The 26,412-nt window shown below is 36.8% G+C and overlaps 1 protein-coding gene across 1 annotated transcript; it reads right to left on the minus strand.

Moving 5' to 3' along the window:
* Positions 1-312: 312 nt before the first annotated feature.
* LOC140243120 (uncharacterized) lies at positions 313-26,412 on the minus strand. Its single transcript, XM_072322849.1, has 16 exons — positions 26,328-26,412; positions 25,387-25,490; positions 23,667-23,843; positions 22,966-23,157; positions 22,044-22,388; positions 21,217-21,313; positions 20,422-20,546; positions 19,662-19,796; positions 14,716-14,804; positions 13,299-13,398; positions 12,116-12,300; positions 4,447-4,525; positions 3,772-3,900; positions 1,851-1,978; positions 1,093-1,238; positions 313-450 (listed from the first exon to the last, which is right to left on the minus strand). The coding sequence occupies exons 2-16, from the start codon at positions 25,405-25,407 to the stop codon at positions 344-346; spliced, it is 2,055 nt and encodes a 684-aa protein (XP_072178950.1). The 5' UTR covers positions 25,408-25,490; positions 26,328-26,412; the 3' UTR covers positions 313-343.

The raw sequence follows: 26,412 nt of genomic DNA on the forward strand, positions 1-26,412 counted from the left end.
AAATTGGTTTTGAAATGGTTGAGATATCTAAAACAAGCGGTCCTAATAAAAGGTGGGGCCCTACATTTTATTAGGGTCGCTTTGTTTTACTTTGTTTTTGGATATCACAGCCATTTCAAAACGGATTTTCATCTAATAATCTTTGATTTGCTCTTAGAATTGCATGCTCTTTAACACTTCATAAAGTGGTCTCTAAGAATCTTGCAAAAAGTTAAAAGTTGAATCCTCACCTTAACTAATACTCCACTATCCCTTTAACGATGCAAAATGACACGAACAAAAATAGTCATGAAAACGTTGATAAACAGTTTGGCAAGTCTTGTCCCTGGTGCGTGTGTGTGTTTCAGCTATCATTTTCCCCACGTTCACAATCCGATATCAAATTTGTTATCTCCGGGCGTAGGAAATTCACAGCGTTTGATTTTAGTAACGCTCTCAGCTTCAGGACCACTGTACGGAATAATAAGCAAAAGATGTGATCGTTAGTTTAGAAAATAATAAAATAAAAAGGAAATCCTGTGCTATGGATCATTCAAAAGTGAAAGACAAGCCCTGAAAACAACGTTAGTATTGTATATATAATTTCTCGTCAGTCTAACATATAGCAAAGTACAAAGCCTCTGGAATCAAAAAAGTTTTTTTTTTCATTGATTTTTGTAATTATTATACATATATATATATATATATATATATATATATGCATACAAACATACGGTATATCTAATATGAATATGTTCAAATTCTTCATAACTAGCCATCAATAAAAAGTCTATAAATATTCAGTCACACACACACACATATATATATATATATATATATATATATATATATATATACATACTATGTACGTCAGATTATATGTATAATTATCTAGGCATAGACAAGCATATGCTACTTTTCCCGATCATTTGTGGTTGCACATCATGATTATTGCAAATATTTTCACATACATATCACTCCCAAATTATCACTTGAATTGCAACATCATTACACTGCAGATAGACTATCAAGGTTAGAATTATACTTAAAAACCAAAAATAGAGTGAAAGAACGCACTGTGCATTTCATAATTGTGTAGACAGATTTACGTACCGCCATTGTCAATTACGTCTTCCCGGAAAAACGCGTGACGATCGATGATGACGCGAATACATTCTAGAGCGTCCGTCAAGACCGACGTGTCTCCCGGACTCAGAAGATTACCGATATCAGCAAACGTTCCGATGTCGACCAGGTATCTTGAAAAGGAAAATGAGCATCGTTAGAAGACAAAAATGAGCGTGGTAGAGGCGTTAGAGCGCGTGGACACACACACACACACACACACACACATACACACACACTTTCACCTAAAACATCTTTTTCGTTGACCATCATATAAACACTATGTTGAACTAAAAAGCTATGCAGTTTTGATTGATCTTATTTCTGCATGTTTTTTCGGACATGTAACATATGGTCAGAAGTACAAAGTATTGTAATTGCGTACAGCGTTGTCTACAGTTGAAACTAGTATCACGGGTGATTAATTCAATGCACTGTACCTCATATGGAGTCTTGACTTTTCATGCTATAGTAAGATATGTTTGCGTTGGCACATGAAAGGAGTAAACTCACCCTTTAATAGATAAAATCGTTTTGAAGCATATACAGAATATTTTCATTACGTATATCAGCACTATGTGTGGATGGTTTATCGATTTTTTTTTCAACCTCTGATGGTTGGAATATAACATTGTCTTTCACTGCCGGTTTCAGACGAAACAGGTGTAGATTATGAATTAAACTTAAGTCAACTAATTTCAGAGTACATAATCAGCATGGTGTCGACTGCATTCACGGGAACCTACTTAACATGTGAGGCGTCTCCATTCCACAGGAAGTTTTGAAGGACAAGAACAGCTTCCCTCTTCGCCTTGGATTCCAACCCGTCTAGAACTCCGAGAACTTTCGGAATAATCTCGCTCTTGATCGTGGCCTGGTGATAGTATAGTGCAGGTGAAATCGAAAAGTCACGGAAGATTTCTGATAAGGGAATACTAGTAGCCTTTGGTTGACGACCAGGCAAAGGCGTGATCAAAAACTAAACGCGGTCATTCTCTAGTCTTTTCATGATCACGAAGGCAGAATTAGGAATACCAATGCCCTGTATTCATAAGTAATTGTCTATCACAGACACACACACACACACACACACTCTCTCTCTTTCTGTCCATAATACATATATATATATATATGGGCCGTGACGCGAGAAAAAGGCCCTTAGGGCATTATTATACCGAAAATGAGTTTTCACCTCCATATTGTAGAAGAAACTCTGACGTATTTGGATATGCAAACCTTTTTCTGAAATTCCACTCCTAAATGCTCCAATTACGACATTCAAAACAGCATGTTTCGTCCAAATCCTGTCACTTTTTGATGCGTCTATATGCATTTCCGCGTAGTTAGCTAGTTGATCTTTTTTGCACGTGTTGCTTTGTTAAACTTTCGCGCCGTTTTCTGGCGTTTGCGCGCAGCGGCGCTAAGGGCCCTTTTCTTGCGTCACGGCCCATATATATATATATATATATATATATACATGCTAATATACACTCAGCAAAAAAAAAAAGTAAACACTTTTTTAAGTTTATATTTCTCATAGAATATTTGGTTAAAAGTAAATGTATTATTGTAATTTGATTGGCTTTCAGCCAGGTAGGTCGTAAAAAAGCGAAACTTTACCCATGAGTGAACACTCAGTTTTGCCCTCCACGGCACACAAGGAAAAATTGCAAAAATGAACAAGTTGTCATTCATGCATAAGTACTCTTCAATAGAACAATAAGAACAAAAGACAAATTTTACAGGATTACATACATAAATTAAGTTGCAAGAATAAACCTTTGATCTCTATAACATCTTTGAAGACCAACATACCATTATGGACAAAATTAGGGGGGGGGGTGAAGAATCTTGGGTCAAATCCAAATTCAAATGAAATAAGAGAAGGAACAATATCTACAAAATGGTAGAAATTTTAATCTTTTTTCAAAATTAGGAAAATTGTAAATAATTTTTTGTTCTTAAATTTATCTCATGAATCCTCAAATTAATAAATAAAAAAGTGTGAAATAAAGAATTTTTTTCTTTTTACTTAATCATCTTTATGCTGTTACTCCGTATATGCCGTTTGAACTAATAAGCGACCGAAAATTCTCATTTTCACCCTTTAGTTTCCTACTTTGTTTTTGAATGAGGTTATACAGAGATAAAGAGAACAAAAAAACTTGTTTTTGCTATTTCAGTCATGTCTCTCATTGTGTTAAACTAGCTTTTTGTTTTTGCTGTCATTGGAATCTTGAAGAGCATTGCCAAATGAAAGATAACATGTCAAATTTTGCAATTTTTACTTTTGTGCCTTTGAGGGCAAAGATGAATGTGTTCACTCATGCGTAAAGTTTCCCTTTGAATTAATCTACTATAGCTTGATAGCCAATTACATTATAAGTTACGAACAGCTCACGAGTGACTGGTGATCAGTTCTGATGTGCTATACTTATCAGAATTTCCATAATTCAGCACAAGAACTGATCACCAGTAACTCGTAAGTCACTTGTAACTTTACGAGCAGCTTTATGAAACACCCCCTGGTATATTTGTATACTATATGTATGATATAGATTAGATATATATACCAAGATATGATTTACGTGTAAACCTCCTGAGGCACTTTGACTCACGGGATACGTATTAAGTACGTAACGTATACTAAAAGCTGCTATAACGCACCTGTAGTTGATCTTTAGTCCCGGCTGTTATATTAGAAAGGGCAAACAACGTCTTCTCTAGTATCGATTCATTCCGATTGTTATCGAGGAGATGACCCAACTTTTCTAAAGCTCCTGCGTCGATTACCGCCTTTGCCGAAACAAATGAAAAGTACAAATCATGATTTGAGCATATACAGTACTGTATGCAAGTTTACATTATAGATCTAACGATATATGCATGCAGATAGCTCTTAAGATGGGCAGAAATCAACGCAATTCAGCATTTCAGTTCAGCTCAAGAAAGAATCAATTATTGCCATATCGTTAATAAGGTGACCCATCTCATGCACACAACGAGATGATAAAAAGGGAAGAGACCGCTAAGGCGCACGAATGAGAATCATGTCAGTATATTCTAATCAGTTAGCAATACAGGATACTAGCATGCATCTTGTGAAACAATGGAAAATGGGATAGGGAACCTTGCTTCAAATCACAGAACTTCAGTCCTCTGAATAATACATATTCAAAGCATAGTCTGCTAACTGTCAGACTGTGAGACAATAAGATTACCTTTTTATCTTTCATTTTAGCTAACACTGTGTAATCAACCAAAAGGAGTATGCTCATGATACACAGCTCAGAAAGTAGACTTGTGAATTTCGCTGCGATTTTGTTTAAATCTGAAAAGTACCTGTGTTCTGTCAGAATTGCCAGAGACTATGCTTCCAAGAGCCGCTACAGCTGCAGCAAGAACGCTATGTGACTCTTCACTGCAACAGAATATGAATGAACATGATTACCGATGAATACACAATGAGCAATTAGATAATCTTGATTTTGTTTCTTTTGAGTGAATTATGTTAAACAGTTATTTTGGTTCATAGTGATATTCCTCACTTTTATCCACGTCAATATCAACGCAAATGTACTGTACAATACTCTGCACCATCTCCCACATAACTATTGATATTGTTTCTCTGTTGGTCCTACGCTAACCCAGAATCTTAAAGGGGAAATCCAATCCAAAAATAGGTTAGTCTGATAAAAATGAGTAAAATATTACGAGTTCAACGGTAAAAGTTTGGCTGAAATCAGATGGAAAATAAGGAATTTAGGACATTTTGAAGTTTTGCTAATTTCTGCAAAACAGTTCCTTTACAGTACATATGAATATGCAAATGAGTGAGCTCACCACGTCATAACAACCTCACAATTTTCCATAGATCGTTGAAGTCTGAAACATGAAGTAATTCCTGGGTGAATAACTTCAGAATAGTGATCAGTAATATATATCAGGATTTGAGCCTCGGGCATAATTGCGTTTGAATGAAAAACTTATCGAAATTTCAGAGTCTTATGTAGGCCTACAAATGATATGGCTAGTTGTGAGGGGATGACATGCTCACTTTGCCATTTGCATATTCATATTGACCGTTAAAGAACTGTTTCCTCAAAAATAGCAGAATTTCGAAATTTCATAACTTCCTTATATTTCACCCGATTTCGATCAAAATTTTAACGTTGAACTCCTAATATTTTACTTTTTCTTACCAGACTGACTTATATTTGGACTGGATTTCCCCCTCAAGACACCCTCATTATTTTCATTGACGGTTTGAAACAGAGAGATCAACAGAATGCGATCAACCAGTCACCTGTCTCTTTTTTTAGACTGACCGAATATCATAAATCTTTGATAGGCGAGGCAGCAGAATGAAAAATCATCACCCTCTCTCTTTGAATCCTCTCGGATCTCCTCCATTCGTCTATGATTTTACTTTTTTTCGTCATATATAACTAAGCCTTCTTATCTTCTTAATGATATCAGCTGTAAATATCATCATCATCTTCATTATCACCACCCCAAAGATATTTGAGACATGTTGCCTTTCTTTCTCCCCTTTGCAGTAATTTTCTCTGTCACTATTACCTTTGCTAATCAATTCAAATCGATTTAATTGAAATAACACTCAATTCTCATTTTTTTCAACAGAATGCACGAAGAAAATATGTGAAATTTGACATGCATTTAAACGAATGATACACAGGCAGCAAAGAGTAACAACATGTTCACGTATATGATTGTTAGAAGAAGAGGCAAATACATGTATATACAAATATATATGCATACGTAATGTATATATATATATATATATATATATATATATATATATAAAGAAATATTCTCTTTATATATATATAAATATTCTTTTTTAATAAAACCTTGTGCAACTACAAATGGCGTACTCGAGAGTCCTTCTTCTTCTTATACAACTTTAATAACATTCGAATTCCACGCGTGCCAACATTTATATACAAATATATATTTATGGAATGCGTTATTCGTGTATACAATGACAATTAATCGTATAACATAACTTGTCTTCTCGTTATTTCCTGTGTACTGTGCTTCGTCAGATGTGTTATCGTTCATACTTTTTGCCGACGATTCAAATGTTTTTTACTCACATGAAGACCCAAATATTCTTGTGCAGACAGTTAATTCCGAATTAGAAAATTTATGTGAGTGGATAAAAGCAAATAAGTTGTCTTTGAATATCCAAAAAACAAAATATATGCTTTTTAGTAACACTTTAGATAATTTAGATATGGACATTTGTTTTGGTGACGCTGTCTTAGAAAGTGTTCCCCAAATAAAGTTTCTCGGTGTTACAGTTGATAACAAACTTTCTTGGAAATTTCATATCGATAATGTTTGCAAGAAAATTTCACGTAACATAGGTGTTATTAATAGATTAAAACTGTCTATTCCTCAGCATTCGCTGTTAACATTGTATTCATCTTTGATATTACCTTTTTTTTTTTTTATCTTTCATTTTTTTTATTTCCATCCTTTCACAAAAACAGTAATAATCATCGTACATAATTATACATACCAAAAACCAAAAAACAGACAAAAAAGAGGAAAAATTAGCAGGTGCACACAAGCTTGCACTTATTTAAATTTCGCATAGATAACATATTGAATTATGCTATCAATATCTCATACTTGTACCACAGAAGAGTAACGGCCAGAATGTCATATCAAGGAGGCATGCAGATTTATCCACTTCCTTTCAAATTTACTTAGTTGTCTATTTTGAAAACCAATTTGCCTCTCAGTCATATATATAATTTTTAGCTTTGACCAGAACAGTTTAAATGTTGGCAAAATACCCAAATGTCTACATACATATATCATCTGTTTGGCTATAACTATACAGTGATTCAAAAGGGGGCTATGCTGGCTTCCACCAAATACACCGAACAAGATCTCTTCTTCCTTCAATTGTAGATTTATGTCAAACTTTGTATGCCACCATTTCAAAAACTCTTCCCAAAAATCACATGCATGTTGACATTCAGCGAATATATGTTCTGGCGTTTCCTCCACTTGCTTACAAAAGGTACACAATTCAGAGTCAACAATTTTCATTTTGTGTAATCTTTTGTTCAAAAGAAGTGTTCTTGTATTAATTTTATACTGAAATGTTCTGCTCTTAGTATCAACTAAACACACAAAAGGCATTTTGTATATAAGCTTCCATGTAATATCATCTATCGCATATTTATTACTCCAGTAGATTTCCGATGTTGGAGTCTCAAAATGTTTGCCTTTCAAAATACAATTAATAATCTGCGTTGTTAGCTTCTCAAAGTCTACTTCATTGCCCTTAAAAACACAACTGAGTTTTAAGGCTGGTATTGTTTCCCGATTGGAAAGGCATCTCAACTTCAATTCTTTTGGAATAGCAGAAACAATCGAGCACCATTTCAAATACATTTGCTTTTCAACTCCCCTTCTCACCCATGTGTTGAAATCTATCAATCTGCCTTCTCCGTCAAACAGATCTGAAATATACCATAAACCAGCCCTAAAAAATTCTGCAAAAAACACCGTTCTACCATTTACTCTAATATATTCATTATTCCATACAATAATCTCACTTTTTTCTGTATGTTTTGAATCTAAAAGTCGAAAATCAAAATAGGCACTCAGTATATCCCTGTAAAAACTTGGGCACTGGCCCATTGTTTTACAACTCTTTTTGGACATGTTGCAAAATAAAATAAAATGACCTCCAAATTTCTTCATGAAATATCTGAAGATAACTGACCACAGAGAGCTACTTTCATTCAAAAACCTTGAAATCCATTTTACCTTCAATGCATTGAAAAAGGAAGGGATATGTATCATATTTAAACCACCTTGTTCATACGAACCAATTAGGGTTAATTTTTTAACATATCTATTTTTCCCATTCCATACAAAATCTTTAATAACACTCTCTAATTGTTTCAGTATATGACTTGGTATTGGCAAAACGGATCCACAATAAACAAATTTTGATATAGCAAATGTTTTCACTATTTGTATTTTCCCTATCAAACTCAAATTCCTTTTTCTCCAAATATTAAGTATAACTTTCACATCTACTAAACATTTCTCAAAATTTAATGATATCATCTGTTCCATATCGGAAGACAATAATATGCCCAATACCCGAAATGGTTCAGATGGCAAATTAATATCAAGAGGTTTAAGTTTACAATTTCTTTTTGATCCCAACCACATAGCATTCGTTTTACTTTTATTAATTCTAAGACCTGAAAAAAAAGCAAAGTCTTCAATTATACCAAACGCTTCCTTTGCGGATTCTAAATCAGCCAAAACCAAAGTGGTATCATCTGCATATTGTACTATGTTTAATGCATGCCCATCAATTTCTATACCTCTAATTTGTTTATTTTGACGTATAGCACTTGAAAGTATTTCTACACAAAGTATAAACAAATATGGAGATATAGGGTCTCCCTGTCTTACTCCTCGACTCAGACCAAAATAACCAGAAGTATGACCATTACTGCAAACGCAACTGCTTATATTCTTATAGAATGTCTGAATATAACTCTGGAACTTGGGTCCAAACCCAAATTTGCCTAATACTTTCATCATAAAATCCCACTCTAAAGAATCAAAGGCTTTTTCATAATCTAGAAAAAATAATAATCCTGGTATATTATGCATTTTAGTATAAAACATAATGTCTATAATAACTCTAATGGATTCACCTATATATCTTCCCTTGACAAAACCGGTCTGACAAACACTAATCAATTTATCTATAAACTTACACATTCGTTTAGCAAAAACTTTAGTTACAATTTTCACATCCATATTCAACAGAGATATCGGTCTCCAATTCTTCAACTCCCTTTCATCTTTCCCTTCTTTTTTAATCAGAATGAGAATTGCTTGCCTTTGTGAGGTAGACATTTCTCCTTTATCAAAACTATCTAATACCGAGTCCATAAAAATATCTTCTAAATCATTCCAAAAGGTCTGGTAGAATTCCGCTGGAATACCGTCATTTCCAGGACTCTTGTTTTTAGCCAAATCATTCAATACCTCTCTACATTCTTTTTTAGATATGGGTTTTTCCAGCTCCTCTCTTTCTTCCACCGTTAAAGTGGGAACATTAGTTTTTTCTAGAAAAGCATTACATCGATTTTCAAAACCAGCTTCCAATTTTGAAGCATATAACTTCTCATAGTATTGCATTTGGGCAAACAGAATATCTCTAAATTCCGTGACTAACTGGCCATCCACTTTTAATTCATAACACAACTTTCTTGTATAATTTCTCTTTTCCAGACCTAAAAAATAATCATTACTTTTTTCACCTTTCTCATACCATCGGCTCCTTGACCTGACCATGAGCCCAGCAACTCTTTTATTATCTATTTCCATTAACTCCTCCTTTATCTTTTCTATTTCAGCAATAACCTCTTCCTCTCCCTTAATTGCAAGCTTATTTTCAAATACATTCAATTTACTTCTTAACTGTAACTCAATATCAGTTATTTGCTTCTGTACTATTCTAGAATACTCCACACTGAAACATCTTATCTTATACTTAATCCAGTCCCATTTAGTTCTTGGTTCCAAAAAGGAATACTCCTTTTTCCAGGTATGAATATTTTCTCTCATAACCCTAACATATTCCTCATCTTGGAGTAGTGAGGCATTTAGCTTCCAATATCCTTTCCCTCGCTTATTCTCATTCATAAGTATTTCCAAACACACAGCTGAATGGTCTGTTCGTAAGGCTCTAACAATATTCACCTTTTTGATCTGATGTTTTAAGTCCTTATTTACTAAAAAATAATCAAGCCGGCACTGAACAAGCGGGGAGTTTTGTCTCCAAGTAAATTGTTTTTTGTTACCATTCATACTACGCCAAATATCCATCAATTCAAAAGGAACCATAATGTCTCTAATCTTTTGCACTACTTTTTTCTTCAGCAGTTGCGTTCCACCCATTTTGTCCAGTTGTGGGTCCAAAATACAATTGAAGTCCCCACCAATAATAATATTTTCCTTACCATCCCATTCTGTTTCCAATATCTTTAATAAATCCTCATAAAATTGTACTTGTAAATTTTCTACATTTGGAGCATATAAATTCAAAATAAGAAAAGGATTATTTTCAATATCCACATGAACACATATAATCCTCCCCGATTCATCACTATATATTTTATGCATATTCAAATTTACTCTACTATCGAATAAAATTAAAACTCCTTTACTATTTGTAGATCCATGTGAAAATAAGGCTTTATTACCCCATTCATTTGCCCAAATTGACTCATCCTTTGGAGAGCTATGACTTTCTTGTAACATAACGATATCCATCTTGAGGCTTCTAACCCAACTAAAAATACTTCGCCTTTTTATTACATTTTGTAACCCCCTAACATTTAAAGACATCATATTCACTTTGATATCATTCTCCATTCTGACCATACAATAACATCATTAGCTTATCAATCCAAAAATCAAATTCCCTGCTATAAAAAAAAAACAAATAAGTTGACACACTCTACCCAAAGTCGATACATCAAAACATGTCGAACAATGTTCAGAGGCCCTGGCCTATTGTTCCGCTCCAAAAAGTCTTGTACAAATGTCTGCATGGTTTATCCAGTTCGGTCTCCACACAATTATATCAAAATGATCCAAAACTTTTCTGCTGAAACATCTCTTATCATATTTTTGGAGTTTAGGGTTATCATCTAAGATCTAGCTGGATTCCTCAGGTCTTTAGCGGATATCTTCTTGAAATTTCCTTATTTGAATTATGGAATTTTGGTATGGGGAAACACGCATCAATTATTATTGGATAGGATTCTGCTGTTACAAAAGAAGGCTCTTCGTATTATTTGTAATACTGTCCCATATTCTCATACAGATCCTTTGTTTTTTGATAACAAGATTCTGAAAATTAAAGATTTGTTTTTATTACAATTAGGGCAGTTTATGTATACTTATAATAATAATTGCCTCCCGTTTGTATTTAACTCCATGTTTATGCGCAACCGGACATACCATAGATACCCAACTAGACAATCAAATGAATTTCATTTACCTCTGTTAAGAACCTTGTTAGCTCAACAGACTTTTATTTATGTAGGTCCAAGATTCTGGAACTCCCTTCCTATGGATATAAAAAGTGCACCTTCATTGAATTCTTTTAAAACGAAATTGAAAATGCTTCTTTTGAAGTCTTATAATGTAACTGAATGTTTTTAATTTTGTAATATATTTTGTGAGCACGATATCATCTTCTCTTCTTTGACTGAAAGGCTGTGTTCCCTTGAGGTATCACTTATTTTTACTACCTGGTAGTATTCTATACGTGCTCTCGTTCATTCGTCCTCACAGTTGAATCTCTTCCGCTGGAAAGCTGCTCGACAATTTGTCACTTTCGAAAACACCTGGCTAATTGTCTCTGTGGGCTTTCGCCCTTGGTGTATGCATCAACAAATTTTTGGTTTCTCTCTCTCTTCTCTCTCTCTCTTCCCCTTTTCCCTGTTTGTTGTTTCTTTTTTTTTCACACTTTTGCTTTCTTTTTTTCTCTATTCCCCGCTTCCCCAGTTTCCCGCACTCTTTGTAGTTGTAAGTTTTCACCCCATTTTCCCCTTTTCCCTCAGAGGTATCCACATGTTACAAGCTTAGTCTTTTGAGTGGGTACCTCCACTTTTTTTCTCTCCTCAGTGTGTACATATAGAGTGTATGTATCTTTATTTTACTGATCATGTAGACACTCAGAATATGTTGTTAATCCTGTCTGGTTATATATATTTACAACGAGTCGCATGTCAAGTTCATGATATTGTTTCTTATACATTCTGTTGAAGAAAGAAAGTGAAAATAAAGTTTGAATTGAATTGAATTGAATACATTTTTGCTTCACAGTATTTGACCAACCAGCTGCTATTAATCGCTCTAGTATTTAGTGTCCCGAGTGTCGATTCCACAGCTTAATTTTTAGCTTTGCTCATGTTATTTTTACCTGCACAAGTTTACGAGCAGTTGGCAAATGCTGTTCTCTCCTCTCTCGGAAAGTTCCTCGACATGGCTGGAACGAGTCTCCTGTGCAATGCGCTGTACGGCCCAACAGGCCGAATAAGTAACGACGGGTGACAGCCAGCCGTACTTTTTCAGGTGTCTCTTTAGTGGTTCCAGAAGCGGAGTTACCTTGACAACGAAGAAATAGCGGAGAAAATTATTCAAATTCATGAAATTCTTCGGTCGAGATGTTTTCATTGCAACTGATTGACAAATTGCCCTACATCGACGTAAATAAGCGCTGAATTGATCAGTGTTTTAGTAGTATAGCCATGATAAAAAAAAAAAAAAATCATGGGAGTACATACTCGAGCAGGATTCGAACCTACGACGGGCCTCCTGATCACCGGACAGGCGTCACCTCCACTAGACCACCGAGCTTGCGCCCGACAGCAAGTGTTGGTTCTAATCCTTATAGCATGCAGCGGGTACTGCGTAATTATTCAATTTCATGAATTTGAATAATTACGCAGTACCCGCTGCATGCTATAAGTCAATTTGTCAATCAGTTGCAGCGGTGAAAATTGTTTACTATCAATATAATATACAATACTAATACAAATACTACATGTATACGACGTAAGTAAATGTCATTACATAGGAAACGAGTAATGAGAAAGCTATAAAGCTTGATGATTATGATGGGGGCCAATCTGACACAAGCGGTTCCCGTTCCTCTAACTTCCGTATACATCTGCTCAACATGGTCCTCATGAATGCGAAATTCCGCTATGTGATTGTATATTTATACAATACATACAATATATATAATAGCGGCATTTCGTATGAGTTTGTTCCTTTAACGCCATAAGTTCTGATCTATACTCTTTGGAGAGTGGAGAGCTTGAATAAAACATTGTATTTATCCAGGGACAGACACTTTGATAGAGGAATTTCATTTCAATGAATGGTGACATAATGAAAGTGAAATAATGGATACAAGAATAATAAGCGCTCTTCACAGAACAGGTGGCACCTCGTTACGAAGTCTTTAAAACGGCAACCTGGACAGTGTAGAGAACCCTTCGGTTTCTCTATCGGTATGTGAGGGGTTTGGGGAGGGGGCGGCGGCACAGGTTAAATAATATAAAATTAAATGTTAAAAAATATTAAATTATTGTTCAGACCTTCTGTATATCGACTCTGGACCCATGATCCCTTGCCAAATTTCCAACCAGATCGGTCGCGGCATTTACGGTACCCCTCCTCTCTGATGTTCTCAAGATACTGTGTGATCATATACATAATTATGATATAATATGTATATCTAACTATAATATAGACATACAGATGATTATAGATATTAGATATGATAACATATACACTGTAATATACAATATAATATATAATATATACAGAAATAAACAAAGGATTGTGAGGATTCAAAAGCAACGTCTAGCGCCTCTTCTTTACTCTGGTTCTACACAAATAAATATAATATATTATATATAATATACAGAGGAGAGATTGTAGTAATTAGTTCTCTTAAGGCTACACGGTTTCGAAAAAGATACTGTTTTGACATGTATATGACATTTGTGCACGTAAATATAAACGTTGATCCATCATAACATCAACATTGGAAACATGTCAACGCCATATTGTCAAAATTAGTAATTACTCCATTGCGTCAAACGTGCACACTATACTTTACGTACCTTCAGCTGTAAATTAATTCATTTCAGATTGTGTACGTGTTTACTTGAGACAGGGAGGAACAAAATCCAAACACTGCATATTGAATCTATGAATTAGGTGGAATTTAATTTCAAAACCACCCAAGGACAGTTTGGCTTAGTTTTATCACACATAGAAGCCGCATAGCAAGCTTGTGTGATGTGCATAAGGGTGATGACAATCTGTAATTCCATCACTGTGAGAACATAATTATTGTTTATACAGTGTCAGCAGGTTGACGACACTAGCGTCTGATGTAAATTACATGACTGTAGCTAGGATAAAAACTCATCATTTGATCCGTCGGAAAATGAGGTCGAGAATATTTTCATGCTGAAAGATAAACTCCACCCCCTGATTGTTTTCACCTCCTTGTTTGTGTGATTGACACATTGTCGTCCTGATTTCTATGGTAATCGGTTTCGCACATTATAATCATTGTTGGGATGAAACAGGATGAACTTTCTCCTGCTTGTCGCGCATATCGAACGTGAATATAGACACTTCCAGATTTTTTTTTTATAATCCCTCCTATTTTCTTCGTAGCACAGCCAGTATACTCTTTTTTTCTGTTGTCAATGATATACATATTTTTACAGTTTGAATCTTTTTATCCCAATATCAATTTCATGTTAGGACCCCATGGAAGAACAGCCATGTCTTCGAAGACAGAGCTGAATGGGCGATCCTACCGTACATATTCATTGCTTGTTGTTGTTTTTTTTTATCCTTTCTTTTTCCCTTTTCCTAATGATGTATTTCCATTTTCAAATATATATTCTTCTGTTGTTTATTATGTTCGTATATTGCCTGTCATACTTTTACTGTACTAAATCAAATCAAATCAAATCAAATATAGACACTTACTTGATCATCGGAGGAACGATACCTGAATCCAAAACGACATCTCTGTAGGTCGCACAGTCTCCAGATATATTTCCTAGAGTGGATAGCGCCTGAAAAACAGCGATATTATTATGACTTTATTGATTCTTCATGCCTGAAAATAACTTTGATGAGGTTTGCGATGACTTTGACGAATATAGAAATACTAGTAGTTGATGATTAAAACCAGTAGTCAGAGGAGGAAGACCGTCCGTGCGTGACCTGTCGATCACATCCTGCCAGAGGTGACCCTGCTACACTGCCATGTCCCTAAAATGAGCATGTCGGTTACTGATCACGGCGATCTAACGAGGAGCGTACACACCTCGAAAAAAAAAACACAAATAAACAAACAAACAAACAAACAAACAAAAACCGGGTATGAAAGTACTTCACTCGAGTGGCGCCGGTAGGGTCTATTAGCAGTTAAAAAGATCCATAGATAAGTTAGCTAACAGCACTAGGTTTAAAGCCCCTAATTCAGTCGAGGGGAGAGATATCGTTATAACTGTACCGGTTCAAAGCCCTCGGGAAGGCCGGCGGACGATGGATTGATCAACTCTGAGACGTACCGAAAACCAAAAGCGAAAAGAGAATCAGTCCTGTCAAGCCGTAGAGCCACCAAGATCGGCACACTGAACGTCAGGACCATCAGGGCATCAGGAGACAAGAGAGAGGAACTGGACCATCTATTTGAGGAGAGTGGCCTACAGATTCTTGAAATATACTCAGTACAAGAGCATAGGATTCTGCATGAAGAGCCCACAAGGAGAACAAGGATTGGAGTAAGGAGTCATTTGATCGCAACATCAGCAGTGAGGAATTCAGCACAAGCTGCAGTAGGCACTGGTAGGAGGAGTAGCGTTTGTGATAAGCATGGAAGCTAACAAACTGGTAAGGGAGGTCACTCCAGTGTTCCACAGAATTCTGAACGCAACATTCAATGGAAACCAAAGACTCACTGCATTCGCTGTATACAGCCCAACACAAGGGGACAGCATCGATCATGCTGAGGCTTTTCATGAGGAATTGTGCAGGACTGTAACTTCTACCCCCACGCACAATATCCTGTTAGTACTGGGATATCAACGCTCACCTTAGTAAGGAGAAGAAGGAGGACAGCATGGTACTACCACAACCATACCAACAGAAACGGCGGACTGCTGAGGGATACCTTGCTAGAGACCAACCTGGAGGTAACCAACCTAACATACAGGAAGAAACCAGGGAAGATGTGGACCTATACCTGTCTGACATGCATCTTTCCAAGTCCCAGATTGACTTCATTTTTGTAAGGCAGAAAAGGAGGAACAGTGTAATGAACACCGAAGCATATGACTTCTTCAACTCACTTGGAAACGACCACAGACTTGTCATGGCTGAGGTCAGATTAAGTCTGAGAAAAGTCAAAGCCTGGTCCAAAAGAGTTGAGTATGACTGGGAAGCTTTCAAGGAGACACTGAACTACAGAAGCAATACAGTGTGGAAGTGAAGAACAGGTTCAGTGCATTGTGCAAGGAAAATGACACTATGGAAAGTGCGACAGACAAGGTGTCGCAAAGATATGGGAATTTTGTCTCAGCCATAGCAGAAGCTAACAAGACCATGGTACCAACAAAAAAAAAAGGAAAAGAAGAGGAGGGAAAATAAATCAGTGGACCCCAGAGTTAGTGAAGCCAGGAAACTTCTCAGAGCAGCCAAAGATCAATATCATAATGATCCAACAGAGAACCACAGGGTACAAGTAGACGAGAGAACTGGTGAGCTCAGTGCCGCCTACACCAAGGCTAAAGAGGAGCTGCTGACAGAAAAGATCAGGAGAGTAGAGAATGCAGCCGACAGAAGTAAGAGTAGAGAGAGCTGGAGGTTGATAAACGAGATAGCAGGGAGAAAGAGTGGGTGCATGAATCAGATCCATGGAACAAACCTTGAGGATAGAAAGAAGAAATGGCTGGCCAACTTCAAGATTCTGCTGGGGCAGCCACCACTTCTTACACAGAGCATTGGAGAGACCAAGCAAATGTTCGGAGACTTAGAAATATAATATTTTTAAGAGCCTTTTACTGCTTTTACATTAAAGGAACTCCAGATAGCAAAAGAAAACATCACAGAAGGCAAGGCATATACGGAGAAGATGGTATCTCCCCAGAGGTGATAAAGAGATGTGACTTCAATGAAATTATTCTAGGGTTTTGCAATGGGGCTCTAAATGAAATGGTTACCCCCGAACAGTGGGGTATAAGTAACATTATCCCATTTCCAAAGAAAGGTGGCCTCACAGACATCAATGATTACAGAGGTATCTCCCCAAAGGTGATGAAGAGATGTGACTTCAATGAAATTATTGTAGGGTTTTGTAATGGGGCTCTAAATGAAATGGTTACCCCCGAACAGTGGGGCATACGTAACATTGTCCCAGTTCCAAAGAAAGGTGGCCTCACAGATATCAATAATTAAAGAGGTATTTTACTGACATATATAGAGACAAAGACCTTAAACAGAATGATACTCGATCGTATCCAGCCAGAAGTGGATACGAAGATCCGAGACAACCAAAATGGATTCAGAAAGGGCAGGTCCACAACTAGCCACATCCTAACACTTAGAGAGGGAGCCAGAGCAAAGAACCTCTCTGCTGCCATGACCTTCATTGACTTCAGGAAAGCCTTTGACTCCATCGACAGGGCTATGCTCAAGAGAATCATTGTGGCCTATGGCATCCCAAAGAGAATTGCTGACCTGATCATCCTGCTCTATACCAACACTAGAGCTACGGTCATCACGCCTGATGGCAAAACAGAGTACTTCGAGATTTTTGCTGGAGTACTCCAAGGCGACACACTAGCCCCTACCTCTTCGTAACTGCAGTAGATTACTATATGCCCTTAGCATTAGAGAAGAAGCCAGATCTTGGATTTACTTTGAGGAAAGTAAAGGCCATGAAAATATCCGACACAGAGTTCGCAGATGGCATTGCCCTGTTGACAGACATCGTGAAGGATGCGGAGGAGCTCATGAGGGAAGTAGAGGCGGTATTTGCCAGTGTAGGACTAACGATGAACGATCAATAGACAAAATATCTGGTAGAGAATATCAATAAGCCAGAAGGGATCACAAGTATGGGTGGGCAGCCAATAGAGCTAGTAAATGACTTCCTGTATCTTGGAGCCAAAGTCAGAAACTCTGAGAAGGACATAGACACAAGAAAGAGAAAAGCATGGGCAGCATGTCACAGCTTAAAAGCTGTCTGGAAATCAGACTTGCGGAAGGACCTTAAAGTTCGTCTCTTCACCGCAACAGTCGAGTCAGTACTTCTCTATGGGACTGAAACTTGGACTATGACGAGAAGACTCACTAAAATCTTAGATGGCTGTTACACAAGGATGCTAAGGATGGCTCTAAACACCAACCAATATATGATGAGGATCACTAACTCAGAACTGTATGGGACCCTACCAAAAGTTAGCTCCAAAGTAGCTCACAGGAGGCTAAGGCTCGCTGGACATGCCCAAAGATACCCTGAGCTAACACTACACTCAGTCTTACCATGGGAACCACTACATGAGATAGCAGGACGCGGACAGCCTCGAGGCACTATGTAGACACACATAGAAATGACACTGGTCTGCATGACACAAAGGACATTTCGTAGTGGAGAACAGAGAGCGCTGGAGGGACATCATCCATGGATCTCGGGAATATTATCCGACTTAAGAAAGTAAGTAGGAAATACAATTGCAGTATCATTAATGATAACAATTGTGCTGGTACCAATAAAAAGATAGCTGCAATCCAATTTACCAAGCGCAGCTTCTTCAGCAAGTATTACATTTTTTAATGAAAAAAAAAATTAGAAATGTTATTATACCAGCAGTTTATAACAATGTCTATAATTGATTGTCTGTCATAAAGCATCACATTTGTTACATGAATTTCGGTTGAAAAAAAAAAAAAAAACGAAGCAATTTTGCAATTCACATTTGAATGTCAAATAAATCCAAGGAAAATTGTACGGATTAGAATTGTCAATTTTGTTAAGTTCATTTACAGTCAGAAATGCATGTGGAAATTTTTGATTTCATAATTTTTTCGAAATGAATCACCTCTTTGCTTTCAAACTTTGAACTGATAAAGGATAATCATAACAAGAACGATTTGAATTTAAAACACTTCTCTCGACGTTTAAACGACAGAACAATTTCATCAATTTCGACAATTCCGAAAATATTTAATTTCATATCATTTATAGCCACAGTATGCCAAGATCGCGTCCTCAAAATGACGGTTGATGTTGCTGATTTTCACTCCTAACTATATAATTTTTTTCCAATTCTTTGTAACACCAGAGGAGCATTAAAATACCCCAAAAATATATCTTTCCATAAGCAGGATAGAATTAACACAAAAGAGAATATCTACTTGATCAAAATAGTTCATTTCATTTGATTTATTTCATTTCCAACAATGCAAAAAATTTATATACACAAATAATACAATAGTATCAGTATAATGTAAGAACAAAGAAAAATACTTGAAATTAACGCATCACAATAAGCAGATGAAATTCAATTAAAATTAAAGTTGCAGGAAATGGAGGAGACGTGATAAAAAGCCAAGCTTGTATTTTGCAGTCTAGTAGTGGACAGAATAACTAAATAACACCACGGAAGCAAGTTTTATATATATGTATATATATATATATATATATATATATATATATATATACATATATGAAATATATATATATATATACATACATTAAAACGTACACACATACATACTTATACAAACAAACAACGGACATACAAACACAAGTAAGCTCTCTTGTTAAAGAGAAAGAAAGGGAGAGAGAGAAAAAACAAACAGAATGAAGGAAACGAAGGATTCGAAGAGACAGAAATGTTAGTTCCCTCCGTCTTGTTACTTACAATCTCTCTCGGTGGGTCATCTTCCTCTATGCTTGCCATGGCAACCAAATCAGGAATGATGTTTGCCTGGAAGACTTCTCTTGTGTGACTCGAGATACTTCCAGCAATGTTATTGAGAATCCAGCAAGCCTCATACTAACAGACGGTTAAATATATTAAAAGAAAAACAAAGTCACAACATTTAAATAATAATAACATGCACTTAGTAGTCAATTCTGAAAGGAAAAGATCGCAAAAATGAAAGAAAAATGTAGACAGAGTCTTCATACATCGACGAAAATCACCACCTAAGCTTCTAAACTTTTCCCTCGCGTAATTCCATATAATGTGAAATGGTATAAAGTGATAACATAAACATGTACATGAGAAATTGTTTGCAAATAATCTTTGAGGTTTTCTATTTTCGTGCATTTCAAACATATGCAAAATGTTTCACTCCTTTCAACACTTTGTAACAATACTAGGACGGCATTCATTTGCCCATGATCAAATGCAAGGAAGTTTGCGTTTCAAAAGGGATTGACCTTATCAATATCGATTTACAGATCATTAAACGCATAATAGAATATCACTCGTTGACAACAATGATGATGATGACAATTATCTTATTAAAGACTTGTGTGCAAACTTCTGCATGATCTAACTCATCGCTGACACAGAAAGGATCAATAGCATGAAAGGAAACATAAATCACAATCCTACAAAAGTGATATTATATTTCAGATGACTTTGATCCATGGCCAAGGATGACTTTACTTACTCGAAGTTGCGATGTCATATCTTCCTTTCGAAATATCGTGACCAATTTCGGGACTACTCCCAGCTGAATCAGTTGTTCTGTTATTTCGTTGTAGAACCCTGTGCTGGGATAAACTGAATTGATCTCTTCGAGAAATAGGAAAAAAAATGTTTATATACACTATCAGAATATTTCTGCCAATCTATTTTTCTTGATTCGTACAAGACTGCCCTTTCCTCATTAATCATTTATAAATACGTGCCTATGTATTTAGGTGGACAAGTTTGCTATCGCTAATGTTCGTGTTAAACTGAAATATCCACTGACATAACAGAAATTAATCAAAAGATCACAATGAATTGATATAGGTAATGCTCATGCAGATTTCCAATCGCACTGTCGATAACAAAGTGAGAATTGATTATATTTCCACGATTTAGACGTACTTTTGACAAATAAAGAAATTAAATGATATGAAAACAACCTGTTGTGAGGGGAGCGACGGTATACATAAGACACAATTACAGGAATGTACGCCAGTCACTGCATACTATGAAGGTGAACATCTATACCTTTTTTTTTTCTTCAGAGAAATGTTTCAACCGGGTCCTCACTTATAATGTAGAGACTTTTGAGGGGTCTATAATAGACAGGCAAATCTGTCTGCTTTTTATGGTGGCATGTAGACGTGAAAAGGAGCACAAAGAAAGCAGATTATTCCCCTCATTATGCACATACGGAATATTATTGTACAAAAATAAGTTCCATTAATATGTGACGTCATCAAAATCATGAAGTCTGTGAAAAAGAAGGTACCATCACAATAGCGGATTCTGAGGTTTCTAGCTGCATCCAGTTGTTTCTGTTTGCTCCTGGTGTCCAGTCTTTCCACGAGTTCCCTTACAGTAGCAGCCTAATTTCGTTTTAAAAAGGAACGAACAAGAGGAGAGAGAACTTTAAGTATTTCCACAGTTGCAATTCAAGTGGGTAATAATCATTGTTCATTTGACTTTCATAAGAGAAACCAGGCAAAGGAGGACGGAAAGACAGAACGCAATAATTGATAGCCATTAGTGGTGGTTCTAATCCCTGAAAGGAGCAAGTACTGCGCGTTGGCTTACCTATTCAAATGCCGGGCAAAAGTTCGGTAGTCTAATGGATGGGTATGGCGCCTGTCTAGCAATCAGGAGGTCGCTGGTTTGAGTCCCACCGAAGTTTCAAGCCTAAGATTATTTTTATTGTGGCTATACTCTAAAAGACTTAAAAAAAAAAAAATCTTCGTTTATTTACGCCGATGAAGGGTGACTTGTCAATCAGTTGCAACAAAACAACTCCTTGCAAGAATCAACAACTCATTCCATCCTAATATTATCATACTTTTTGAGCAAAATAAGGTTCATTACAGTATTACCCTAACATCGTCAACACATTCCAATTCCACTACTTGTCACAAGTCTTCAATATTGCAAGTGTCCTTTTGAAGGCAATAAACAGCACACCTTCGAACTACGTACCAGGGAGGTGGGGTGGGAGAGAAACTCCCTTGAACAACAAGCAAGTGAAGAGTGGCACACTGTGTCTCTGAATATTGCAAAAACCATGATTTCATCTAGACTTGAACAATTATCAACCCTTGTGTTTACCTTTGACTCATCTTCACTCTCAGTCTCGCTTTCAATCTCGTCCCCAGAACCACTGGTTGTTCGAGTCTTTGATCCAGCCGTTTTCCCCCTTTTTCTTTTTGCTGTACTGTTTCTGGACCTACTGGTCCTTTGTTTTCCCTCAGATACGACTTTTCCTTTTTGCGACCGGACTCCTCTTTGCCTAGTCTTTCTTGCAGCGGTTTGGTTGCTTGTGACCGTTGTCTCGGAGTCACTGCTCTCCAGTTGTATGGGACGTGTTCTGTGATGGTCGACATCACTACGAACCTTCTTGCTGGGCAGTCCGGCGACCTCCGCCAGCCGCTTCCGCTCTAGCCTGGTGACCATCTGTTGGTGTTAGATATACAAATTTGCATGTATTATCAAAACTAAAACGATGAAATTACTCTATGCTCTCTAATTCAAACCAGGGCCTTGTTTCATAAAGCTGTTCGTAAAGTTACGAACAACTTACGAGCGACTGGTGATCAGTTCTGATGTGCTATACCTATCAGAATTTCCATAATTCAGCACAAGAACTGATCACCAGTCGCTCGTAAGTTGTTCGTAACTTTACAAACAGCTTTATGAAACACTCCCCTGGTATGATTTCTACAATATCTTGACATAGACACTTGATAACAGGGCCTAATAATGATAATGATGATAATGATAATAGGGCATGATAATAATGATAATAATGACAATAATAATAATAATAATAATAACAATAACAATAATAATAATAATAATAATAGTTATCTCCGCCTCCAAGGGGTGTCATCCTTTAAGTACTTATACACTAAGGAATTGTCATGGTTCTGTGATAACACTTTGCTTACACAAATTAGAATGAAACAAGCCCTTAAAATTTTATATTCGATTTACTTTGGAGGTATGGGACTGTTACGCAATCATGACTTACACTACTTGTATCTGGAGAACTCGCTGTTTTCTTCCCTTTGGCTTTCTCTAGCTCTCTCAAGCGATCAATGCCTCTCAGCACGACCCGTTTGGTTGCTTGTTTCTTCTCCGTCTTCGCCACTGCCTTCTTTTTTACTGCTATTTTCGTCTGCTTGGCTTTCAATCTGTTCGATCTTTTAGTAGTACCTGTCTTCTTATGATTATGATGATGATGACAGAAAGAAAACATGAATGAATGAAATAAATAATGAATCAAATAGAACCACAAGTATATACATCAAGTATATCAACGTAACACTACTTTTACAACACTCTTTTATATAACTGGGACTGTCATTAATTCCATTCTATACTTAGCAAGAAAAGGTTTATTGATAATGTTACGATCATCATTTATATAAATACGATGAAGATGAGAGGTAGATGCGGAGAAACAATACATGGTATATGGAAACACGAAAAATAAGAACAGAAAAATGAAAGAGGTCAGGAGGAACAATAAGCAGACGAAAGACTGAATTTCATCTGTTTATCATCTTTTACACTAAAACGTTACTATAAGGCACTTATGACGTAGCTGCTGTGAATGCCATGAGGATTCCAACATACAATTTAACAAAATCCAAGAAGAACAACCATCTATTATGTCCAATGCATCAAGGCTCCGAAAAGTCGACCTACGCTTTTGCTTTATGCACTTACTGTACTCGACTCTGCCAGTGATCGATTCTTTCGAGGCGTTTGTATCTTCTTCCCGCTTATTGCTGCAGAGTTCGGCGCCTTGGCTTTACTCGAAGCAGTCTGTTGCACCATGGCTCTTCCTCTCGTGGCTCGACGCTGCTGAACTGCGGGAGACTTGTCGCCGCCTTTTTTCGCACCCTTAAACAGTTAAAGATAAGACCAAGAAATATTTTTAGGACGTCACTAACGATCTAATTAGTAGTCTCAACTTCGTTGTTTTCATAAGAGATATTCTTCGGGGTACCTGGTAAAGGTAAAAAAAGATACATAGCTGACAACTCGAGAAACTTATTTTGTAAAAAAAAAAAAAAAAATCATCTTGAGACATACTGAAGCGGATCTCACTTGAATTTCACTCAAAGCCAATTTGTATAAATGCGGTAGCATCAGATAGACTCGTCCAAGCTAGCATTATTCGTTAGATACATGTATCTACAATTTCGTCTGCCACGCCAATTACAGTCATGCTGTGATGGCGAATGATAAATACGTGAATGGCGTATATGGCAGACACGTGGACTTATAATGGTTTTGACTTACTCTCCTCTGTCAAATTCAAACAACTGAATAATGTGTCTTCCTTAGTCCCTTAATTTGCATATACACCGGTGTCAGCAGTCACTATATAACTGCACCGTAATTCCCTCTCTGGATAAAGTCCTAGTTACCCTATACTGGGTCAAGTCAAGATCACTGCTTTGCTTTGCTTTGTTTTGCTTTGTTTTTAATAATCCTTTCTGCATGTTCCAGGTAAAACAGGGCCTACTCATAATACGCAATCACTTTTGAGGAGCCTTGATTGGTGCCTCTGTGGATAAGACTATGGCCTCTAGATCTTGAGGTCCTTCATTCGAGTCTCTACTCATTAGTAGCATTGCCTTAGTCTTCCGGAGTGGACGTACAACCCTTTGAGTGTCGCTTTGCTCAGAAAATTCATACAACGCTGTTATATGAGAATAATCATGTGAAGTGTGTTTTCTTTTTTTATTTACCTCTGAACATAAAAACCAGTTTATGATTTAAAAGTCAGGTATAAAACTACCGATCCCAGTGTGGTAAAATAGTAGGAGTGCCTATAATTTCCTTTTCACGGATTTATAGAAAAATGAGAAACAAAAGGAAAGCAAAGGATCAAAGAGAAGGGAGAGAGAAGGATGAAATCTAGCCAATACGACGCTGAACGTTGAGAATCACAAGTTGTGTATGCATGCATTGTGCCCACAAAAAGAATTTCAGAGGCAAATGATTACGTGAATATGAATCATGTGCCATCTTAAGGAAACATCATTTATTATTTACATACATTATTTAGTATCGCTATGGCAAGGACAGAGTGAATGAAAGACGAATTAAAGTGTCCTTAGAAGTGATATACGAATCTCTCAGTGCCGGTATAGGACACACGGTAGGCCTATAAACGGCAGAAATAGACACCAAGACCAGAAAACTAATTACGAAGTCTACCTCCGCGGTTTATGAAAATCATCTGCGCAAAAACTATATCAACAGCCCTATAAATTATGAAGAATTGTTGCCAGCATGCAGTCAATATACAACCACCAATGTCATGGTCTGCGTTGAAGTAATGCGTGGTATGACAGTGCACTGGGAATAATGTGCAGGCCTATAATGAAAATATACACAATAGCCGCCTTCTGATGTGCATTCAAAGCTCGCTTACCTTGGACTTCGCTCTCGTCATTGTAATATTAATATTTTCCACCACATACACCGTCTTTCTCCAATGCTGGTATAGGCAGGTGTGTGGACCGTGGTTTGAGAAATCTGAATTGGGAAAATTAACGGTGAATACGCAGACAGTGTTGAAGTAATGTACAAAACAGAACACACTAAATGTTTCTCAGTGGATCTATATCTTGCATTCAGGAAATAGAATATGGTGGTCACCCATGGGACATTTTCACATGCAGTGAATATAATCAAAAAGGAGGACTCGGCAGGATCTACTCACTGTCCGAATGGTATAGTAGCAAGAGCATAAGCAGAAAAAAGAACAACCTCATGATGAGCATATATATGTTTATATCTCTATAAGATTTATAATGCTTTGGTATATGTTAGTATCGTCTGGGGTAAATTATTTGTATATAAAGGACCCCATTTTTCTCTGTCTCTTCTTTCTTCCTTTAAAACAACAAACATATCCCACATTTTTTGTGTATGTTTGTTTGTTTGTGTGTGTGTGTGTGTGTGTGTGTATGTGCGCGTGCATGAGAATAGCATCAGAAGAGAAAGTGTGAGAGAAAGAGAAAGCGAGAGAGAAAAAAATGTAGATGGTCCAAAAGAAAAATATTTTTGGATGATGAAAATAAGTGAGACTTTTGAAACTCGTTGACTTCAGTAGCACTATTGAAAATAGTGCTACTGAAGTCACCTTATGCACATAGTTTCAACCAGAGCCCCTCAGGCCTGGTATATTTGTATGTGACGTATACGTAAAGGAGTCTAGACCATCTCATCTTGTCTGTATCGCACCGTTTGCATGGCGAAATTGACGGAAATGAACGTGATTCAAATTTGTTTTCGTCAATCTCCCCAACCCCTCAAGCCCCAGGGGGAAAATGAATAGATTAAGCCAATAATGGTGATAATCGGACTTACATGAGATTTTAGATGGCCGAACACTCCTTCGCCAATCGCTGTCACCGAGGCACGTACAAACGAGTACTGTATCCCTTACGTTTAC

This window comes from Diadema setosum, chromosome 19, assembly GCF_964275005.1.
Source record: "Diadema setosum chromosome 19, eeDiaSeto1, whole genome shotgun sequence".
Classification (NCBI taxonomy): domain Eukaryota; kingdom Metazoa; phylum Echinodermata; class Echinoidea; order Diadematoida; family Diadematidae; genus Diadema; species Diadema setosum.